Source organism: Mytilus galloprovincialis, chromosome 13 (assembly GCF_965363235.1).
Source record: "Mytilus galloprovincialis chromosome 13, xbMytGall1.hap1.1, whole genome shotgun sequence".
NCBI lineage: Eukaryota > Metazoa > Mollusca > Bivalvia > Mytilida > Mytilidae > Mytilus > Mytilus galloprovincialis.
Genome location: NC_134850.1, coordinates 52,671,167 through 52,691,491, shown reverse-complemented (window position 1 = coordinate 52,691,491; position 20,325 = coordinate 52,671,167). Strand labels below are relative to the sequence as shown.

General features: G+C 30.6%; 1 protein-coding gene across 1 annotated transcript; it reads left to right on the top strand.

Moving 5' to 3' along the window:
- Window positions 1–274: 274 nt before the first annotated feature.
- Window positions 275–5,740, top strand: LOC143056450 (uncharacterized). Its single transcript, XM_076229530.1, has 7 exons — window positions 275–431; window positions 1,831–1,896; window positions 2,305–2,656; window positions 3,529–3,591; window positions 4,121–4,186; window positions 4,759–4,821; window positions 5,287–5,740. The coding sequence occupies exons 3-7, from the start codon at window positions 2,307–2,309 to the stop codon at window positions 5,426–5,428; spliced, it is 684 nt and encodes a 227-aa protein (XP_076085645.1). The 5' UTR covers window positions 275–431; window positions 1,831–1,896; window positions 2,305–2,306; the 3' UTR covers window positions 5,429–5,740.
- The last annotated feature ends 14,585 nt before the right edge of the window (window positions 5,741–20,325 follow it).

The window sequence follows — 20,325 nt, the reverse complement described above, 5'->3', positions numbered from 1 at the left end:
TATGCTCCTGGGGATCGTCAATGTTACCTGAGATGAACTGGAAAACACGAAAACGCAATTTGTCTTGATTATCTTTTATTTCGAGGACGAAATATTTTTGAAAAGGGGGAGTAGTGTTGTGAATGAGACTTTGTCTTCATGTCCGTAATGTCGCAAAACAGTGTTAACGTTGTTTCCCGTATTTTTTGACGTTGTGTGATAGTGACGTGAAGGAGAGAGGGTTGTTGCGGGATGAACAAGATGGCCGAATGTTTGTACTGTCGGAGTGCAAACTCCGAAACAGTGGTGACGTTGCTTCGCTAAACTATCATCACTGCCACCAGCACTTCGCATCTCTCGGGTCTCTTTAATAGAGGACTTCTTCCGGGATTCAATAACGTAAACAATCGTCTGCTGCATACACCAACCCAGCTTCTAAGATTGAGATAATGGTAAAGGAAACACAAAGCACAAATCGAATGCTATTATGCCTATTACTATAAAAATAACTATTTTGACGGCACCGGCATTTTAAATTTAAAGAAGTGAAATTGCTGCTGATTTTGCCAGTTCTATGACTATGTAAAGAGTGAACATTATTTCAATATTTACTTTTGCACTACGACAATGTGCACTGTCAGAACAAGAGAATATGTTTATTATTGATATACAAGGCATATAGTTAAATAGGAAAAAACAGCTACCAATACTTGAGACACATATGATCGCTTTAAATTTATTTTGTCAATCAAATTTATTATAAATAAATAAACAAATACAAAAAATATTGAGAATCCATTTGCTGCAACGAAATCATGCATCTATCTAAAACTGTAGCTGAAATTATTTCTACATGTATACATAACGCCATATAATAAGGTGTGTATTTCCTAAACTCCCTAAGTACCCTCTCTTCTTTTTATGCTCAAAAATAGCCTACCCTAAAGCTGTATTTAGGCAGCAACCATTTGATTTTCTGGGGGGGGGGCTATGGTTTTTTTTTCTGTGCAAACTTTTTTTCGCCTTTGGCGAAGAACAATCTATTTTTTTAGCGACAAACCGAAGACAATTTTTTTCTTTCAATTTTAGCATTACACATAGTGGCAGCTGAGGGTGAAACAAACAATTTTTTTTACTCGGGGTCCAAAACAAATTATTTTTTTCACCAAAACCTGGAAACAAACTTTTTTTTCCAAAAAAAACCATAGCCCCCCCCCAGAAAATAAAATGGTTGCTGCCTTAGCTGCATTATTTAATTTGTGCTTTCTTGAACAAAAAAAATCACCATGAACATGATGAATCAGGTTGCCAAAAATTCGGTTATATATATTTTTTATTATTTCTTTTGATAACATTATTTATATAAACAAAATGGAGGAAATTAAAAACAGAAAGCTTAAATGATCCGATCTTATTAATTTTCACATCTTTCTTCTTGACTAAGTCAACATGATGTCAATAATTTATGAATCAATAAGCCTTAATACATGTTATTTCACCTCTAGTCCTATAATATATGCCTTTGCATTATATAATTCACTATTTAATGTTTTCATGTTGATATTTTCATTTTTTATTTTTTGTCTAATGGGTGGCACTTTGATAGTGAAAAAAAAATCAGAAAAATAAATAGAAATAGTAAATAATGCCCCTGAGGTCATATGTTATAGGACTACACCCTCCTCCATATTTTCTATTATGGTTGTGGATGAATTTAGAGGAAAAAATGGTAGGAGTATGAAAAAAGGGAATGCTTGAACAACAATAAATAATGTTCACCAAAGATTTAAACTTAATTTAATAAAAAAAAAAAAAGCTGTATTTAGGTGCATTATTTCATTTGCATTTTAGAAACAGAAACAAAAGATCTCAGTGGTTCACTTAGGTGTCAGAAAGCAAATTTATATATAGGATCAGGTAAATGTATAGTAATTAATGACTGGTGTTACACAGTTTACAAAAAATATCTTAACTTGGAAAAACTTGAAAGATTGAATTTTATATTTAGCCTAAATATTAGAATAATAGTAAATTTACAAATCGTTTTTTTATGCTTGCTTATTTTTTGTATAATAATTCCTGAAGTATTGGTTCAGGACAGGGACTAAATTCTTAGTATTTTGTATATTTTAAAGTAATAATCTTTTTCAGTTTTATTTTAACAAGCCTAAACATTTTAATATTTTAATGAGAACAAATATAATTTTTATCAATCATGTTGATTATTTCCAATTGTTAGGAGACCATTTTCATCACTCAATATTGATATTAAGATGATCAGATAATTCTAATTATCAAAACTATACAATTTGTCATCTCTTTTAGAAATGGAAAATAAAGATCATGTGCCAGATACCACACCAACAAAAGAAAACCCATTTGATTGCTGTTTTTGCCTTAGTTCTGGAATTTCTGTTAAATTTAATTTCAATGGAAAGAAATGTTCCGATTATGACTTTAGTTCTAAATTAAAATTAGTTTTTGGTTCAGATAGTTTTGATTTGATTGATGAATTATTTCAAAATGAAGCCTCAGTTTGTAGAAATTGTTTTTCCTCATTTTCTCGTTTATTTGATTTTATTTCATCTAGCAAACATTGTTTTTCCTCTTTTTTGTCTCAAAAAACACAGAAGAAGAGAATGGCCAATTTTTCTCCAGAAATATGCCAGGATTTGGGGTAAAAAAATAGATATAGATTTAGAATATGAATTAATATATTCTATTTTGAATAAGCTATATAATTGTTGTAGATTTGATGCCCCACCTAGGAGCATTACATTTGTGTCTGTGGATTATTTCCTTCATCTGTTATTCTGTCTGTCCCTCTTTGAGTTTCAATAACAAGTTGCAGTAGTTTTAAATGAAGTTGAAGTCCAATCAAGTTGAAACTTAGTACACATGTTCCCTATAATATGATCTTTCTATTGTTAAAGCCAAATTACAGTTTTGACCACAATTTCATGTTCCAGCAGTGGTGGATCCAGCAATTTTCATAAGTGGGGGCCCACTGACTGACCTAAGAGGGGGCCCACTCCATCCACGCTTCAGTGATTCCATATATAAGCAACCAAACCCCCCCCTAAATCCGCCTCTGTCCGGTGAACATCGAAAATGATACTGTGAGTGCTGAATGGGTGTTCTATGAACACATTCTTGTTAACGTATGAAATATAATTGAATACATATAAAAGAAGAGGTCTGTGTCATGTTGGTCTCTTAAGGATAGTTACCTCATTGGCAATCATACCACATCTTATTTTTTATATATATATATTATGTTTTCAAGATTACCCATGAGAAAAATAAACACCAGAAAACAGACTAGTTACCTCTATTTATGTATGTAAAAAAAAAAAGGAATAAAGTCCTAAATTCTTCAAGATGAAACATTTATTCTGTACTTTTATTAAGAATGAATATTGGATTATGGATACAATAAATTGGAATTAATTATTTAAGAAACACTTTTACTTGTATTTATACTGAGTATGACAGAAGAACAAGTTTTTTTTTTAAATTTGTAGTTTAGAAAGACTTATTTTTTTTCAGATTCACATCAACATCAGTAACAGATGAAGAACCAGTCCCTGATGATACTTTGATATTTAGTCAGTAAGTTTTTTTGTAGACTTTTTGTCTTACGTATTCCTAAAAAGAAAGGAATCCAAAAAGTACATGTACAAAATATTTCGTCAATTTACACAAAAATATTACAGAAACGACTAGGCTAATCAAACTGTTATATAGTGTTTCTCTTAAAATTTAATATTGCATTAGGAAATGCAAATAGCCACAGACAATTATTCAATATAAATACAGCTGGAATTTACAACAACCTTGCAATAGCATGTAAATACATTTATTTATTGAGAAGAGACTGCCAGATATTTTAGCTTGCAGAGGAACTGTTTTTTCTTTTTCTAAAAATTATGTTTAACAATTAAAAAAGAAAAATCTGGCTAGGATTCAAACTCATGCGTCTGAGATATCATGACATATATAATATATATATATAAGTCTATAAAAAAAGGAGCAACCAGCAATTTTACTAAGTTACCGGATTGTCTAGGAGAGACGATACTGTGCAGATGAGGAAATAGGGAAATTTATAGGGAAATTTGCAAAAATATGTATATTTCAGTTTAGATGCAAGTATTGTACTACATCATGGAAATGCCAAGGTTAAAAAGACTGTAGGGTTAAGCAAGTAAGTTTCATAAATTTACAAGCAAATTTTCTTGGAAGTTTTGAATAATCAAGAGAAAAAAAGAGATGCATTTAACCGATTATGATCTCTTATGCTTATATAAAATTAGATATATTTATAAAATTATATTTTGATACTGCTTGAATTTTTTAAACAAAATTAATGCTTTTTATACATGAACAACCAGGTTCACTGCAAATTATTTATATCATTTATGAAATCTAATTTACTTCTTCACGCTTCTTCAGTCTTCACGCTTAATCACAAATCCTACGACCATGGCTTGTAAAATTGTTTTCGACCTTGTGAATTTCTTCTCTACAAGCCAACATATTCCAACTATAATGTTCCAAAAAATTAATTTCGGGCTTGTGGAATCGAAAGTTAAGCGTGAAGACTGTCTACTTAATGTGTCTTAAAAATGATGTAAATATAACTATAAATGTGTTGATATGCTATACTTACTGATTGAAACTTAAACATATGCTTAAAATTCTTCTGCTTTTTTTGTTGTTGATTGTTATTTCCAAGTGTGACAGCAACATAAATAAAATCTACTTATAAATCAACAGAGAACATGGTTATAGCAAGACACCAAATATCAGAAGATCAACTGCTAGTGTTAGTGCAAATGAGTAAGTTACCTCTTCCATTTGATACTGCCAATCTTATGAGTTTATAATCAATAGTTACAAAATATGAAATTAAATTATCTCATCTAGCATGATTTGTTTAAAAATGGGATGTTAATAATTTAAATGTTCAATAAAGACAAACAGCACCATAACCAATACATCTTGTATTAGAGCTATTTTCCTAAAGTATGTAGTTTAAAGGTTTGGTTTGGTTTGCTTGTGTGTTTGCTAATTTGTTTGTATAAATTTTGCTCAAGCATCCTATGGCATTATATAGCTTTAGCCCCAACTATCTTTTGATTGAAATTTTAAATTTATTGATTATTCTCAAAGAAACAGTTATCAAAAAAGAAAGCCAAACCTTTGAACTACATGCATTAGGAAAATAGCTTTAAAGGGTATCAAATAAAAAATCAATTCTTGATAACATTTTATATGAACTTTATTTTGATTGTATTTAACTAGTGAAATAGAAGAACATGCCTACAGCAGGCCCAAACCCCCCTCTTGTAGGGAACTATTTCAAGAAAGTGTATTGGACTCTTTTGTTGAAAACATCAGAACAAATGACAAAAAAACAGACAGAACCAGGTATTTTGACTCTTAACCTAGTGGATAGCATATGAATTTAGAACATCTTACATTTACAGGATTTGTTTTTAATATTTTTTTTGTCAACATAAGAAATGTTATTATTATACTTCATGTTAAAATGCCATATTTTGATTGGCTTACACGAGGGTGTTAATTTACTGTATCACATGGCTGAGCGGGTAACATTTTTTTTTAATGTCACCCTCTCGTCTGGACCAATCAAAATCAATAATTTAAGGACAATGAACTGAATTACATCAAGTAATTAAATACAATGCTTAAGTTCTGTGTTTTAGCTAAGATTTTAGTATTCAACTGGCAAAATAAAAAAATAAAAAAAATCTTGCCTCACTTTTGTTATTTTTCTAATACCTTGGCTTCACCGCGATTGACAATGTTTTCTCAAGGTAACAATCTGCTCTATCACCCTCTCCGCTATGTGTTATTTATATAATGTTGTACCTCAAATATTATGTCAAGATTACATTTACAAAATACAACTGCCTGCATAATATTTATTCCCTGTTGACTTTCTCATAATAAATGAAATAAAACTGGTAACACAAAAAGAAGTACATTAAGTGAAACAATTTGTAAATTGGACAAAAATTTGAATGCTTTTATTTGCAATGATTGAATTTTAGATGACATAAGAGTAAGTGATGTATTTATAATGCAAAGAGCAAGATCATTGATAAATCAGGAAGTTAAAAATGTAAGCACTAAAAGAATGGGAGAACAAAGTCTGCTACTAACCAGGAAAAAAATGGAGCATTTATCAGAAGATTCAAGTAAATTGTGTGATTCCATTATAGAAGAAATGAAAAACAGGTAACAATATAAATTACATTATCCTGATTTACAGTAACTTCTCTTCTTAGGGCGAGTTAAGATATTTCACATGATATAGTCAGTATCAAAAACGAAACTACCTATTATTCTGTTTAACGGTAATTATGACGTCACACAATGTATTGCCTGATATTTTCAGTGATACAGCCAGTACGTTGATACTCGAAAATATTAGGCAGTAAGATCAAAGGGAAAATATATGAATTACTGATAAATTGAAAGTAATGCTAATATATTGAATGTAATGTTATTATTTTGAATGTAATGCTATTTTGATTCACTAAATTTTAAAGTTGTTCATTTTCAAAACTGAAATTGTTGCAATATTAACAAAATTATACACATTTTGATGTTTTTCAAACATGGACATCTTTTTTCTTGTCGTCACAATAGGAACTTCAATAGAAATTAAGAAAATTAAACGTCAGTTTTAAATTTCTATACCAATTATTTGCTGAAAATTGATATTTCACTGGTGAGGAGAAATATTTTCCTTACACCACTCAGGATATGTGAAAAAGCACGAACAGAAAGTAAACAATTTAATTCATCGTATTGCCTTCAACAATGAAAGCAATGAAAAAGCACACACCACATATCCAGTAGTAAAAGGCAGCAAAAAAACAAAATGATGTTATATATGGCCTGATTTATCTGCAAAAAAATAAAATCAAAAACGAATATGTAAAGTTCTTCTACATTTTTATTCAGGAACAGTTGAAATGTTAGATGAATTTGGAGTTATTGCATCTGGTGACCAACTAACCAAAGTCAGATTTGAAGGCGCAAAAAAACTACGTCTCATGTCTCCAACAACATCGGGAAGACTTGAACATTTGAGACCAGTTGTTATTGAGCTGTGGCATCTTAAGCAAGATTACTTAGAAGTTTGTATGAATAAAATATCTTTTTAATTATAGAATGCAGCCATAATTAGCGATGGTTTGGCCAAATATTACCTCAAATAATGGGGTCAGATTTTACTCTTGTTAAAATTGGTTGCAATTGAAATCACAAATGATACCTTAGCATTACAGCTTTTCTATAGAGTTCGGTTTCGGTGGAAGGGTTGAGCGCAATAAAAAATGTTATAAAACATAACTAGTCTACAATAGCACATAATAAGTAAACAAATGACAACATGAAAATCCTAACATGTGACTAAATATTCCTAGCATTGCAACATGAAAATAATAATCCTCTCTCTATCAAGTAAGAATTGCAAAATATGAGAGTACCAAGTGGAAAAGTATGTTGATTTTCTATAAAATTTCCATATCTTTAGTATTGAATGAACACATGGGTACATAGTCCTCAAACATGATAACATATTTATTATAAAATTGAGAATGGAAATGGGGAATGTGTCAAAGAGACAACAACCCGACCAAATAAAAAACAACAGCAGAGGGTCACCAACAGGTCTTCAATGTAGCGAGAAATTCCCGCACCCGGAGGTGTCCTTTAGCTGGCCCCTAAACAAATATATACTAGTCCAGTGATAATGAACGCCATACTAATATATATCTATAGACAAAGACTTTGTTAAGGCATGTATATCAGTTGTGAACTTTTAACGAGGTCAATGCCTTATTTATATGCTTATATATGGATCTGCATTTTTTTCAGCTGTATCTTGCAAAAAATTAATAACTGCATAGTTTGTTGCATTACCATTCTTGTATTATTATCATCTGTATTAAACATAACATTCTTGAAATCTCATGATAAACTTGCAAATTTTCTTATCTGATGTTGCACTTCCTCTGTGTTTGTTAAGTGTCTCATGATGTCTCAAATCTGTCTCAAATCTAAATTTAGCAAGATTTTTTTTACATTGATCAATAATATACATATAATTCGTAACATGGGATCAATATATGAAGAAATAGAAACAATGCGTCAGATTTGTAAAATAACAGTTGAATCATGTGATTGTCATATCCAATGAAAACAGTATAATGCTACTCAATCTCAGAATAATTATGTTTCCAATTTTTTTGACAGAAATCTTTTAAAGCACTTTACAAAATGGATTCCATAGACAAGTTAGGTACCTTGGCATTTTGGAGAAACAGACTGAAGAAGACTGATGTAAATGGCAAGGTGAAGGGTCACTTCAATTCCCACAGCGAATTTTTTAAACTTATAGTAAGGGAGCTTATTCGAGAACAGGCATTTGAACTCTTTAACATTAATATCGAAAACACTACAGCTTATCCACAAAATATCAGCAAGGCAAACAGACTTACAAAAGAAAACAAAATGATGGAATTATCAGGTGAAATACTTCATAAATTTGATGTTATGCGTACAGGGGTACCTTCAGAAAGCAATGATGAATTATTTAATTACAGTACAAATTTAACAATTAGGGGATTACACTACCTACAAATGGAGGACACTGTAAAAGAAGGTGACATTTCTAGAATCATTCCAAACCTGAAAGTGTGCATTCCAATTTTTTATGCACATTCTTGCCTTTCAAAATACTTATTTGAATGTGTAGATTACATTACTAAGGTAACCTGTTTTCTTTCTCCTTTGGAAAAACTTAGAGTGTTGGAAGGCAGTATGGTGAATTTGAGAGGTGGACAAGGCAATAACATCGAGGCCGATTTGGTACAGGAGCATTCCGTAAGGAATCAAAAAGAGTTGATCAGGGGTCTGGGCGCCAATAAAACTGAAACAGCTATTTCTGCTGTTACTGCAGCAGCACCAGTTATTTCACAAATATGCAGGAATTTTGATGCTGAACACAACATTGCAAAAAAAGCTTCAAGACACAGTAAAATTATATCTACAGAGGATATCAAAGTTGTTAGAGAAAGTTTGAGAAAAATGAGACCATTTTCAAATACTAATGATAGAAAATGTTCTTTCCCTAATTTACCATGTCAGCCTTCTGCAAATGTAGATAGGATCAAAATGGACATTGACTTGAATGTGATGCTAGGTAGGGTGGGCAGAGGATACATATCTGTAGTTAACGAGGAAGATGCAGACATTGGTACTGATGATGAAGAGGATGATGATGAAATTCCAGATATTCCTCTTTGATCCAGGTAATTCCAACTTAATGTATGGTATTGATGATATAAAATCACCGTACATTATTTGTGAGCTTCTGCTGTTCTTTGGTGGGGTTGTTGTCCCTTTGACACATCCCTCATTTTAATTTTATTGTCTTGAAATTTTATAATACTAGTAACATGGCTTAGAAACAGGTAGAAGAGGAGGTTGGTCCAACATTTCTATCCTGTTTTTAAAAAAAAAATTATCTACTGCAATAACCAAAACTGTTCCAAATAAAAAAAAAATATTTATTTGATGCAAAAAAGATAACATTTGAGCAAACTTATATTCTTTATTGAACTCAATTATCAAATTTCATGAAAACACCAAGTCATCCACAAAAACAAGTTGCTATACAGTCAATGCAATGTAACTGCACAAAAATCACAGATGCAATATCTAGATATGTAATGAAGTCATTATAGAAGAGATAATGGAATTGCTAAGTCATGGTTTGTTAAATCTTGATTGCAAAAATGTTAATATTTTGTTTTCAGTGTACATTTTTACTAATGATTACTTAGATCTTCAACATAACTTTCATTAAAAACAATTCAAGCTGTTACTTTTTTATTTAAGGAATGACTGTAATATTTTTTCTGTCTATGAAGAAATAACACAAAAAAATGTGGTGCACACTGAATAACGTGTGTAGCGGGTTATTTAACAGTGTGCACCACATTTTTTATGTTATTTTGAATAGACAGAAAAAATATTACAGTCATTTCTTTATAATTAAATTCTAAATTCCATTTTAAACCATTTTAAACAATGAAAAAACGTTGATGACGTCACGGTCACATGACTAAATTATGTGTATGGGCTCCTAACAAACTAACATAAGCCAATCAGAAGACACGTTACATCCAAAATTAAATTATTCAAAGATATGGTTATTTCATTGAATGGTTAAGACAATGAGAAATACAAAAACTGGAGTAAGTCATACTGAGCTGCACTTATATGGCAGTTTAGAATATTCATTTAAAAGTATCATTTACATTATATACTGTATCATTTATATTACATTTTACATATACAAACATAGAGATATACATTACAAATGTGTTGATGAAAATATTTGTTTTTATAATTTCAGTAATAACTCAGTGCAAGATGACCTGCAATATGTAAGAAGAAGTAGTCTTACATGATGAAGAGGCGTAAATACTTGTCATGTAATGTTACAAATTATTCAGAGTTACCGTAATGAATTACAGTTATACACTATAAATTTAAAATGTCCTGCAGACAACCCTGTACAATCAGTGTAGTCAATTATCCCTTCATGTCTTGTTTAAACTGTAGAACATTGTAGTTATTACTAGATTTTTTATTTTCTTACTTTTATAGAACATTGATGGATTGTATATTGATTTTTTTATCTGTTACTATTGGACTTATAATGTTATATGTTATCACAGACATTGATAACAATGCAAATGTAAAAATTAGATGTAGATAACTTATTTCCCTTGCCAATTGTCTCCCCTTTCCTCCAAGATATGAATTCTCAAAACAAATGTGAAAAAAAACATATTCTATATTTAGTAAAACTATTTAATGTGTATTTCAGGTTTGGAATGATTCTAGAAATGTCACCTATTTTTTTTTTATTTGTCATTTTTTTTAAGCATCTATTACCCCTATTGTTTCAATACAAATAAACAGTACTCTTAGAGTTACCATTTGATTTTCAAACAGGCCACATTCTTTAAAAAATTTTAACAGTTAAAGTGATTTATACTTCTAATTTATCAATGTAATATCCCCTAGTCACCTTAAATTTATCATGACCAAAATGTATTTACAAGTTCATTTCATCAACTACTCTTACCAACTGACAGTTTTCACACCTACATTGTAATGAACAAAAACTACAACACAAACAACCTTCAGGACTATTACTTGATTTTTTGTATCCAAATATTTTCAAGAGACATTCTCGATAACAGGCCTTATGCCTACAATAGCATAAAATGTCGTCTTGAATTCCTGGTAGGTTTTTTGCTAAGTCCATATTTGTATAGTATAAAGTTGCAGTTGACATTTGACCTCTCCTTCCAGCTCTCCCAATTTCCTGAAGGTAATTTGTTAAACTTCTTGGTGGTTTGCAATGGATAACCTGGGTCACTGAGGGAGGGTCAAAACCCATACCAACTACTGTTGTTGTAAAAACAAGCCTAAAACGAGGTTGAACACTCTGGAGATCTGTGATAATACAAGTCAAAACTTCAGTATCTTGATTTGAGTATAGGCAACCAAAAACAGCATTATTTACTGTAATTTTGCTTATTCCAACGAATGCATAATAAGCATAGCTCATAGCATGTGCAATGTATTCCATTGGCATAAACATTAAAGTTACAGGAAAATTATTTCTCTCAACAAGTAACTGGTCAATTTGACTCTTATAAATGTTTTCTATTTTTTCATAAGAGGTGCCTTTAACCTTTTCACATACTATGAGTTTTAAATTAGTTTTTTCAGGACTTACAGAAATGACTTTAAAATTGCTTATAAGCAACTGCTTGGATAAAGCATTTATATGTTTTCCTGTTAGTGTTCCACTTAAACATGCTATAGGGACATTGTTGAAAAAAGATTTCAGAACTACTAATTCTGAAAAACTTTTTCTGAATTCTCTTCCCCTGAAAAATAAAAACATGTTTTATATAATGGGTAAAGTGAATAATAAGACTAAAACTAAATAACTTATGTTTTTTTATGTTGTTTGTAATATAAGTATATTTAGAAAATACTGTGAACAGTCTAACTTTAAAATCAATCCTGTGTGTGTGTGTTACACAAATTATGTTACATTACCGGTATATATTTTATAATCAAAAGCATTTATACTGCTGATGACAGGTACTGTTTTGTACTGATGATTCCATTTAACTGAATGTGATGCTATATAAATTTTACTGAATGTAATGGTACTTAGATTGAATGTAATTCTATTTTAATGAATGTGATGATATTAAGATTTGTTGATACTTCTTTTTAACTTAATGTGATGCTATTTAGATTAAATTTAATACTACATTTGTATCTAAATGTCAAATGAATGTGATTGTATTTAGAATTAATTGAATACTATTTTTCTGAATGTGATTTGAATTGAATGCAATACTATTCTACTGAATGTGATTTAAATTGAATGCAATACTATTCTAATGAATGTGATGATATTTAGCATGTTTAGCTTGAATGTAATACTATTTTACTAAATGTGAAGATATTAAGCTTGAATGCAATACTATTCTACTGAATGTGATATTTTAATTGAATTCAATATTATTCTACTGAATGTGAAGATATTAAGCTTGAATGCAATACTATTCTACTGAATGTGATATTTTAATTGAATTCAATATTATTCTACTGAATGTGAAGATATTAAGCTTGAATGCAATACTATTCTACTGAATGTGATATTTTAATCGAATGCAATACTATTCTACTGAATGTGATTTAAATTGAATGTAATACTATTCTACTGAATGTGATGATATTAAGCTTGAATGCAATACTATTTAATGAATGTGATGGTATTGAGATTTATTGTTCAGCCCATGAATTTTATATGAATCTGACAAGTAATTGTTGGGTTGCTGTCAATAAATTTTAATTGAATGTGATGCTCTTAACTAACTTAAGTGTTATGCTTTTTTGATTCAATGTTATTCAGCGTTAATTGAGTATGATGTTATTTTGATAGAGTGTCATTCTATTTTGAATGAATATGCTATTTTGATTGGAGTGTGATGCTATTTGAATCAATGTAATGTTAATTTGATTGAATGTAATGCTATTATATTGAATGTAATATATTCTGATTGAATGTAATGCTATTTTGATTGCAGGCAATGCTGTTATATTGATTTTAATGCTACATGTATTTTGATTGAATGCTTTAATAACGATACTATTTTGATTGAATGGGCTGCTGTTTTATTAGAATATAATGCTTTTTAAATTGATTGTGATGCTATATAGATTGAGTGTTATTTTATTATAACTGAATGTGTTGTTTTTTTGTTGTTGAATGTGGTGCTTTATTGATTTAAAGTGATAATATTTAATTTAATGAGATACCATTTTGACTGAATATGCTGCTACATTGATGTTCATTAATGTGTTGATTTATTGCTTGACTTTGATGTTAAATGTAATAATAGGTATAATATAAAGAATTTTACAATCTGTTTTACATGTTTAAAACAGGGTATATTAACTTTATCTAAGAAACTATGTAAATAAATATTGCCTTCAATCATATGAAATGGAATGTGATATAGTGATTATATGAATTAGAAAGAAAAAAAATCTGTGATTGTAATTATTTGTATGTGGTGCATGTACAAGAATATATTGGTTTTCTATCTGTGACTATTTATTTTGATGTTTGTTCAAATATGAATTAATAGTATTTGTACATGTATAAAATAGTGAATAAACAATTATTGTGTACTCAACGTAAATTTATGATTTAATGTATTGTACCTATAGATACTGTAACAAGTTATATATCTGTTAAAAAAAAAACCTTGTGCAAATACATATGATTAAAATAGGGTGGTTGGAAAACCTCTTGTTAACAACATTGGAAATTTCTATAACAAACCAAGTTAAGTTAACTTTCAAAACTTTGAAATTACAACAACTGAAACACTTAAGAAACCAAAGTACGTTCCAAAAACTAATAAAATTGTTTTCCTTGTTCAAAGAGAAGTTATGAAAGGCTCAAGTTAACAACTTTTTGTTATTATAAAAAAAAAAAAAAAAATTGACATTTCAAATTGAGTTATTTCCCTTAGTCCATAATGTTACCTTAAAATTTCTTCTGTGTAAACATGCCAACCAGGCTATAAATCAGTAATAAATCGAAAATAATAATGTATTCCACTTGAAATTGAATTAAATTAATTTTGTTAAATTATCAGAGTTCTGATAAAAGTGATTTTATGGCTACTGGTAATCTGTACTGCAATAGTGTGCATAAAACTACAAAATAACTAACAAATAACATTTTAACTTTCAATAACAATTTCAGAAATTATACAAAATACAAAAGCCTTTAAAAAAATCTAATGTTCAACAATGGAAACTTCTGAATTACCAGTCATCAATTTTGTGACATTCATCAATGACAATTGCGCCAACTTTTCCCTCCAATGCTCGTAACAATTTAACACCATTTTCTGCAACTAACAGTCCCTCAGGGTGTGTCAGAATGATACTGGCACTAAGTGATTCCTGTATGACTATATTATATACATAGATAAGTAATTTGTTCAGTTTGAGAAGTAAGGGCTTGACCTCAAAGGGATTCGATCCCATGCATCACGCAACCCTTCAATGTACATCAATGCCAATATCCATTTAAAAATGAAGATAAAGGCACCAATATGAGGAGAATCTTTTTCACTTTTGAATATTTAATATTTCTTAAATAATACAGTAATAAATGTGAAAATTTTCTTAGTTTCTCAGACAGTTGATTTGTCATTAATCAAGTTAATGTTTCATTTCGGCAGAAAAAGATAAACCTCAATTATAATAAAGAGGTCTTTCCCATACTGAACTTATTACAGAAAATAAACTCAAATTATTAAAGTTATTTTAACATTTACATTCAGAATTGCTAATAATGAAAACATTATAAAATAATTCCTTCTTATTCAGAATCAGGTATTGTTTAGAAACAAATGCAAAAAAGTATATGTTGCCTTCTTGATGTTATTGTTTTATGCTACATTTTGTATATTGTTTGGTTGCTATATATTCATCATGTACATATTGATAATACCATGAATACATACCATTTTCACAGCTGTCTTTGTTGTTCTCAATGATCTGGCACTTCTGGCTAAGCTGAACAACCTTAACATTAATCTTGTTCAATTTTTTACATTGATCTTCCATAATGGCATTTAGAGGAGACACCACCAATACCTTATTCTGCACTCTTCCAAGGTCTTCAAATATTTCTTTAAAAAATATAAACATTCAGAGATATACAACTGCAAGTAATATTTTTTGTATGTAGAATCTGTTGGCCGTTTGCATGAACTAACCCCATTGGAAAAAATCTATAGAGCTTAATCATTATTATTATTATTATTCAGAAGCATACATTTTAGTAGCCCAGAGCCCCTATCAAATATGTGAGCTGTAGTCACAATAGTTGTCCATATTTTTGATTTATCATATTGATGATTCAAAATAAAATTTGCTTAGTTTCAAGATGTCCCCAAAATTGCTTGGTCTTGTGTAAGAGAGGTTGGCTGAATCGCTAAAATACCAAAGAGATAATAAAATTCCAACAATTCAAAAATGAACTGAAAATACAATGGCTAAAAACATGAAATGCAAAATTGACAAACAACAGTTACATGTATATCAAAAACACAAGATAGAACCTACACAGAACACCAGCCTAACAAAAACTGGTGGTGATCTAAGGTGCCCAGGAAAGGTAAGCAAATCCACGTATGCATCCTTCGCAATATTCCATGGTAAATAAATGCAGAATGTTGCCATGAATACACATAGAGGAATTATTTTCACCATTTTAACTTTTGAAAATCTTTGGAAGATACTCATTACATGCATATGCACATGTATAAGCTTTCGGGTCGATCCGGCCCCACATCGATCCGGGCCATATTTAAAGTCGATACGGCCCCTCAAAAAAAAGTTTATAAGGATAAGGAATGAAAATAAAGATATATATTAATTGTAATTCATAAATGTTTATGATTTATTATATACAACCCCGGACAGGATTTGATTGAATTTAGTGATTACAAGTGGCATTACCTTAGTTCACAATCATCAGACAATTGTTGAATAAACAAACCAATTATAGACTAATGATTTCGTTTATATATACTGTTCAAATTTGTCACGAATTCCTCCATATAGTGAATATAGTTTATTCATATTTTATTATCGGGCCGGATCGACGTGGGCCGGATTGACTTGAGGACGGATCGGTTTGGGGCCGGAACGACCGGATACCCATGTATAACACAAACAGCTAAGGTTAATGTATTAGAAAGTCAGGAATAGAGAATGATAAAACATTTTGTGGTTCAATTTTAATTTTATTTTCTTACGGTGAATAGTGGAGTGCTACCATTATATAACTAAACCACAAATTAACAGGTTGGGAACAACCCTTCATATATATACTTCTTATATTTAGGGGTACATTTCAATTTTGTTGTAAAAACCCATTTTTGTTACAAAAGGGCACACATCTGTATTTTTGAAGATAAAATAGCCCTGCCCGTGTGACATCACAATTATTTGAACTCATCTACATTGAATGTTTCCACATTTAAGTTATGTTTTTCTTTTTAATATATTATAAATGATCACTTGCAGACTTGGTCCTTGTCTGAGCCGAGGGACAGTGACTGATTTCAGGCCTGAGCGATTCTTTTTGTTAGGTGGTGTTCCGAACCCGATTTAGGACTGGAGAAATATTTAAAAGAGCCGTCAAGATCGAATTATAATAAAAGTTATAGTGTACAAAAATATATATTTCCACGATGTTTCATAATTTGTTTGATTAGTTCAATATAAATAGTTGATGGAATTAATATACTCACTGGGCAACAAATGGAATATTATACTCTTTCCAAACCCAACAGGCAGATTGACTATAATATTATTTCCCTGGAGAATGTTTTCTATGGAGGAAATTTGTTCTTTTTTCAGTGTCAACTGTGGATACAGCTGACATTGTACGTTCCGTATCGTCTCTGTAACATCCATGTTGGATTTGACAAGGGTCAAATAAGTATACATACACCAAAATATATCTCCAGTTTAAAATATCATTTTCTAAAAATTACTGCTAGCTTATATTGTAGTCTTTAAAATCTGTATTCAATTATTAATATAGTATAAAATTCCATACAAATAAAAACAATTTGGACATATTTAATTTTTTTTCAAGAATGTTGAAAAAAACCTACGCTAGCGTTAGGAGTTGGTGGCAGTGGTTAAAGTCAACGTAGCGTAGTAAAGAGGACGTAACCGCTGTTTCGGAGTTCGGTCGGAGTGTATACTGTGTCTCTTGTATTTTTATGTAACGTCTGTATAATACATGTAGTGTGAATAAATCGTGACTGTTATTTTCTACAAAGATGGTGTTAACTTATAAATTATGAACGCTCGGAATTCTACAATTTACAATCTGTAGAATTCCACTTTCTACCAAGTGATAAGATATAGATAATAGGGATGCAAGCACTACTACCATTCTTTAAAAAAAAAAAACAATGTGTTTCTTGAATGTGTAGAACACATCAACGAGGCAGCGACCAAACAAACAAAAATTATCTACACGTAAACTTACGACACGTGTCTATGTATTAGCACACATTCTAAGTGTAATTAATGATTTGACGATGTTATATATATAAGCTTCGCCGGATAGAAATCGACGTTCTACAAGAGCACGTGACTGTACATGTTCGTGGTGTATCAGAATTCGATTGATTCAATTAATGATTTGACGATGTTATATAAGCTTCGCCGGATAGAAATCGACATTCTACGAGAGCACGTGACTGTACATGTTCGTGGTGTATCAGAATTCGACAATCGGCAATCCTCGGGTGACTCCGCTTCTCTCCTTCTATCCGTTAGATGAGGTACGGAATCGGCCGAGTTGTGACGATTGAGAATTCGATTGATTTTGGAATATTCAAATACGAAATAAAAGATTGATTGATTGATTTATAGCCAAGTTTGTAGGTAATGCCTATATAGTGGCAAATAATATAGTATGCTATATTGTGGGGGAATAAGACAGAAAAGGGCTCCTCTCGGCTGGTAGTTTGTTTTTGTAATTGTACCTTATTTTACAATATGAAAGCAATACTGATTGGTTTGAATGTTTTTCATTGGTGAAGTGTGGAATATACACTAAGGAGAAAGTTTTTCTATAACCAGAAAAGACATAACTTTATTAAAAAGAATATAAAAAAAGAAATATTAACATTCAGAAATATAAGAGATAAGTGTAAACCTGGGAAATATTTGCTTTTCGATTGTAACACGAAAGTCTACCTTAAGTTAAAATGAAGGTTCTCTATTACCAGAAAAGACATGACTTTAAATTATTAAAAAGAATATCAAAAAAGAAATCATTACATTCAGAAATATAAGAGATAAGTGTAAACCTGGGAAATATTTGCTTTTCGATTGTAACACAACAGTCTACCTTAATTTAAAATGACGGTTCTCTATCTTGTGGAAATCGCTAATTATTCCTAATTAAATTACGTACAGTGATTTGTCCATGACATGTCTATTATAATGGTTTGGATCCGGTTGTTTAACATGAATAGCTTCTTCTGGCGAATCAGATTTAAGCTTCCATCGATACGCCAATGACAACATCCAATGCAAATTCTGATGTTTGTTTTAGACAAACCAATATGATTTAATTTTTTATCAAGGTGCACTTAGTTTTGAAGGCTTTACAAGATCAGTTCAGAACCCTAAGACTAGCGAAAATTAATCATGGGCGAATTCCAACATGGTCTTTTTGGATGTTTTGATGATATGAAAACCTGCATAATAGCATATTTTGTGCCTTGTTACGTTTTTGGTAAAAATGCCGAAAAGGTTGGCGAAAGTTGCGTCATGTGTGCCTTGGCTTTGTATGTACCCGGTCTTAACATTTTTGCTATGACAAAAATCCGAGGACTTATAAGAGAGCAGAAGGGTATCGAAGGAAGCTGTTGTAACGATCTGTTGATCTATATGTTCTGTGGTTTATGTGCTATAATACAAGAGGCCCAAGAGGTTGGATCGCTGCAGGATGGTCAAGTAATGGCCAGGGAGTAGGATGAAAGGTAAATCTATTAAGTATTTCATGGACATTTCATGGTCAAGTAATGGCCAGGGAGTAGGATGAAAAGTATTTCGTGGACATTTCATGGACATTTGATACATACGTGCACTCCATTCATGTCCACAAGATATTTTTTTTGTTGACTTTAACAACAGTTTTAATTTTAAGTCGTTTTCGTTATAATACAAACTATATCAATATTTCCTAACATCTATAAAGACATTTAATTTAAAAGAAAATGGGTCTAGTGTTACATGAGGGTCTTTGTGGGATTTACAGAATCGAAAATGAAGGACAAACAGTACAGAATTTTGAATAAATGGCATGAAAGAAAAGTTGAGAGAATAGGCCAAAAATGAAAAAGAGAATAAGGGATAGCTATAATATATAGAATAAATAGGGGAGGATATAAAAAATATAGAGAAAAAGACATAATAAAAAATAAAGAATATAAAAATGAAGGACTCTCATCAATAACATCTTACATTGCACCGACAACGGCTCCGTGTAAATGCCTATAAATCAATTTCAGACATTCATTATAAATACCGTCTAATTGGTTATGGCATTTTGTCTAATTCTTAGAATTGAAAACATTTCATATTATGATTAGTAATGGGAAAATGTGCATTGCAGTTGATATGAATATAACTTCATTGCTTGGCTATGGCATTTTGAAACTTTCTTAAATTCTTCGTTGACAGATTTAAAACTTGTTTAGAAATGAAGGTTCTAACTACCTCAGCCAACGTTGATCTTATGTTGATTTGCTATTATGAAATATAATTTATATATCTTTTATATGGTTTCTTTAGTATAATCCCCAAGTTCTTGGCTATTCATTGTTTTAGTATGCGTCTTTCCGACGAAGTTAAAAAAAAATACAAAGATTATCTGAAATCCTTATGTAAAACAAGAACATACAATACATATATGTATATGTGAGATTAAAGACTGACAATTTGAATTCGTTGATCTAGCTACTATAAAAACAACATAATTTGTAGAAAATGTTATAGGCAGCCAATGAAAACCAGTCTGGGCCCGTATGCATAAAACTACCGAAGTTAAGATTTGTTTCGAATGGACGGATTCATCTA

Coding starts and splice junctions, on each gene's coding strand:
- LOC143056450 (XM_076229530.1), top strand. CDS start 2,307: ATGGAAAATAAAGATCATGTGCCAGATACCACACCAACAAAAGAAAAC. Junction 3,592..4,120: donor GATACTTTGATATTTAGTCA/GTAAGTTTTTTT, acceptor TGTATATTTCAG/TTTAGATGCAAGTATTGTAC. Junction 4,822..5,286: donor GCTAGTGTTAGTGCAAATGA/GTAAGTTACCTC, acceptor GTATTTAACTAG/TGAAATAGAAGAACATGCCT.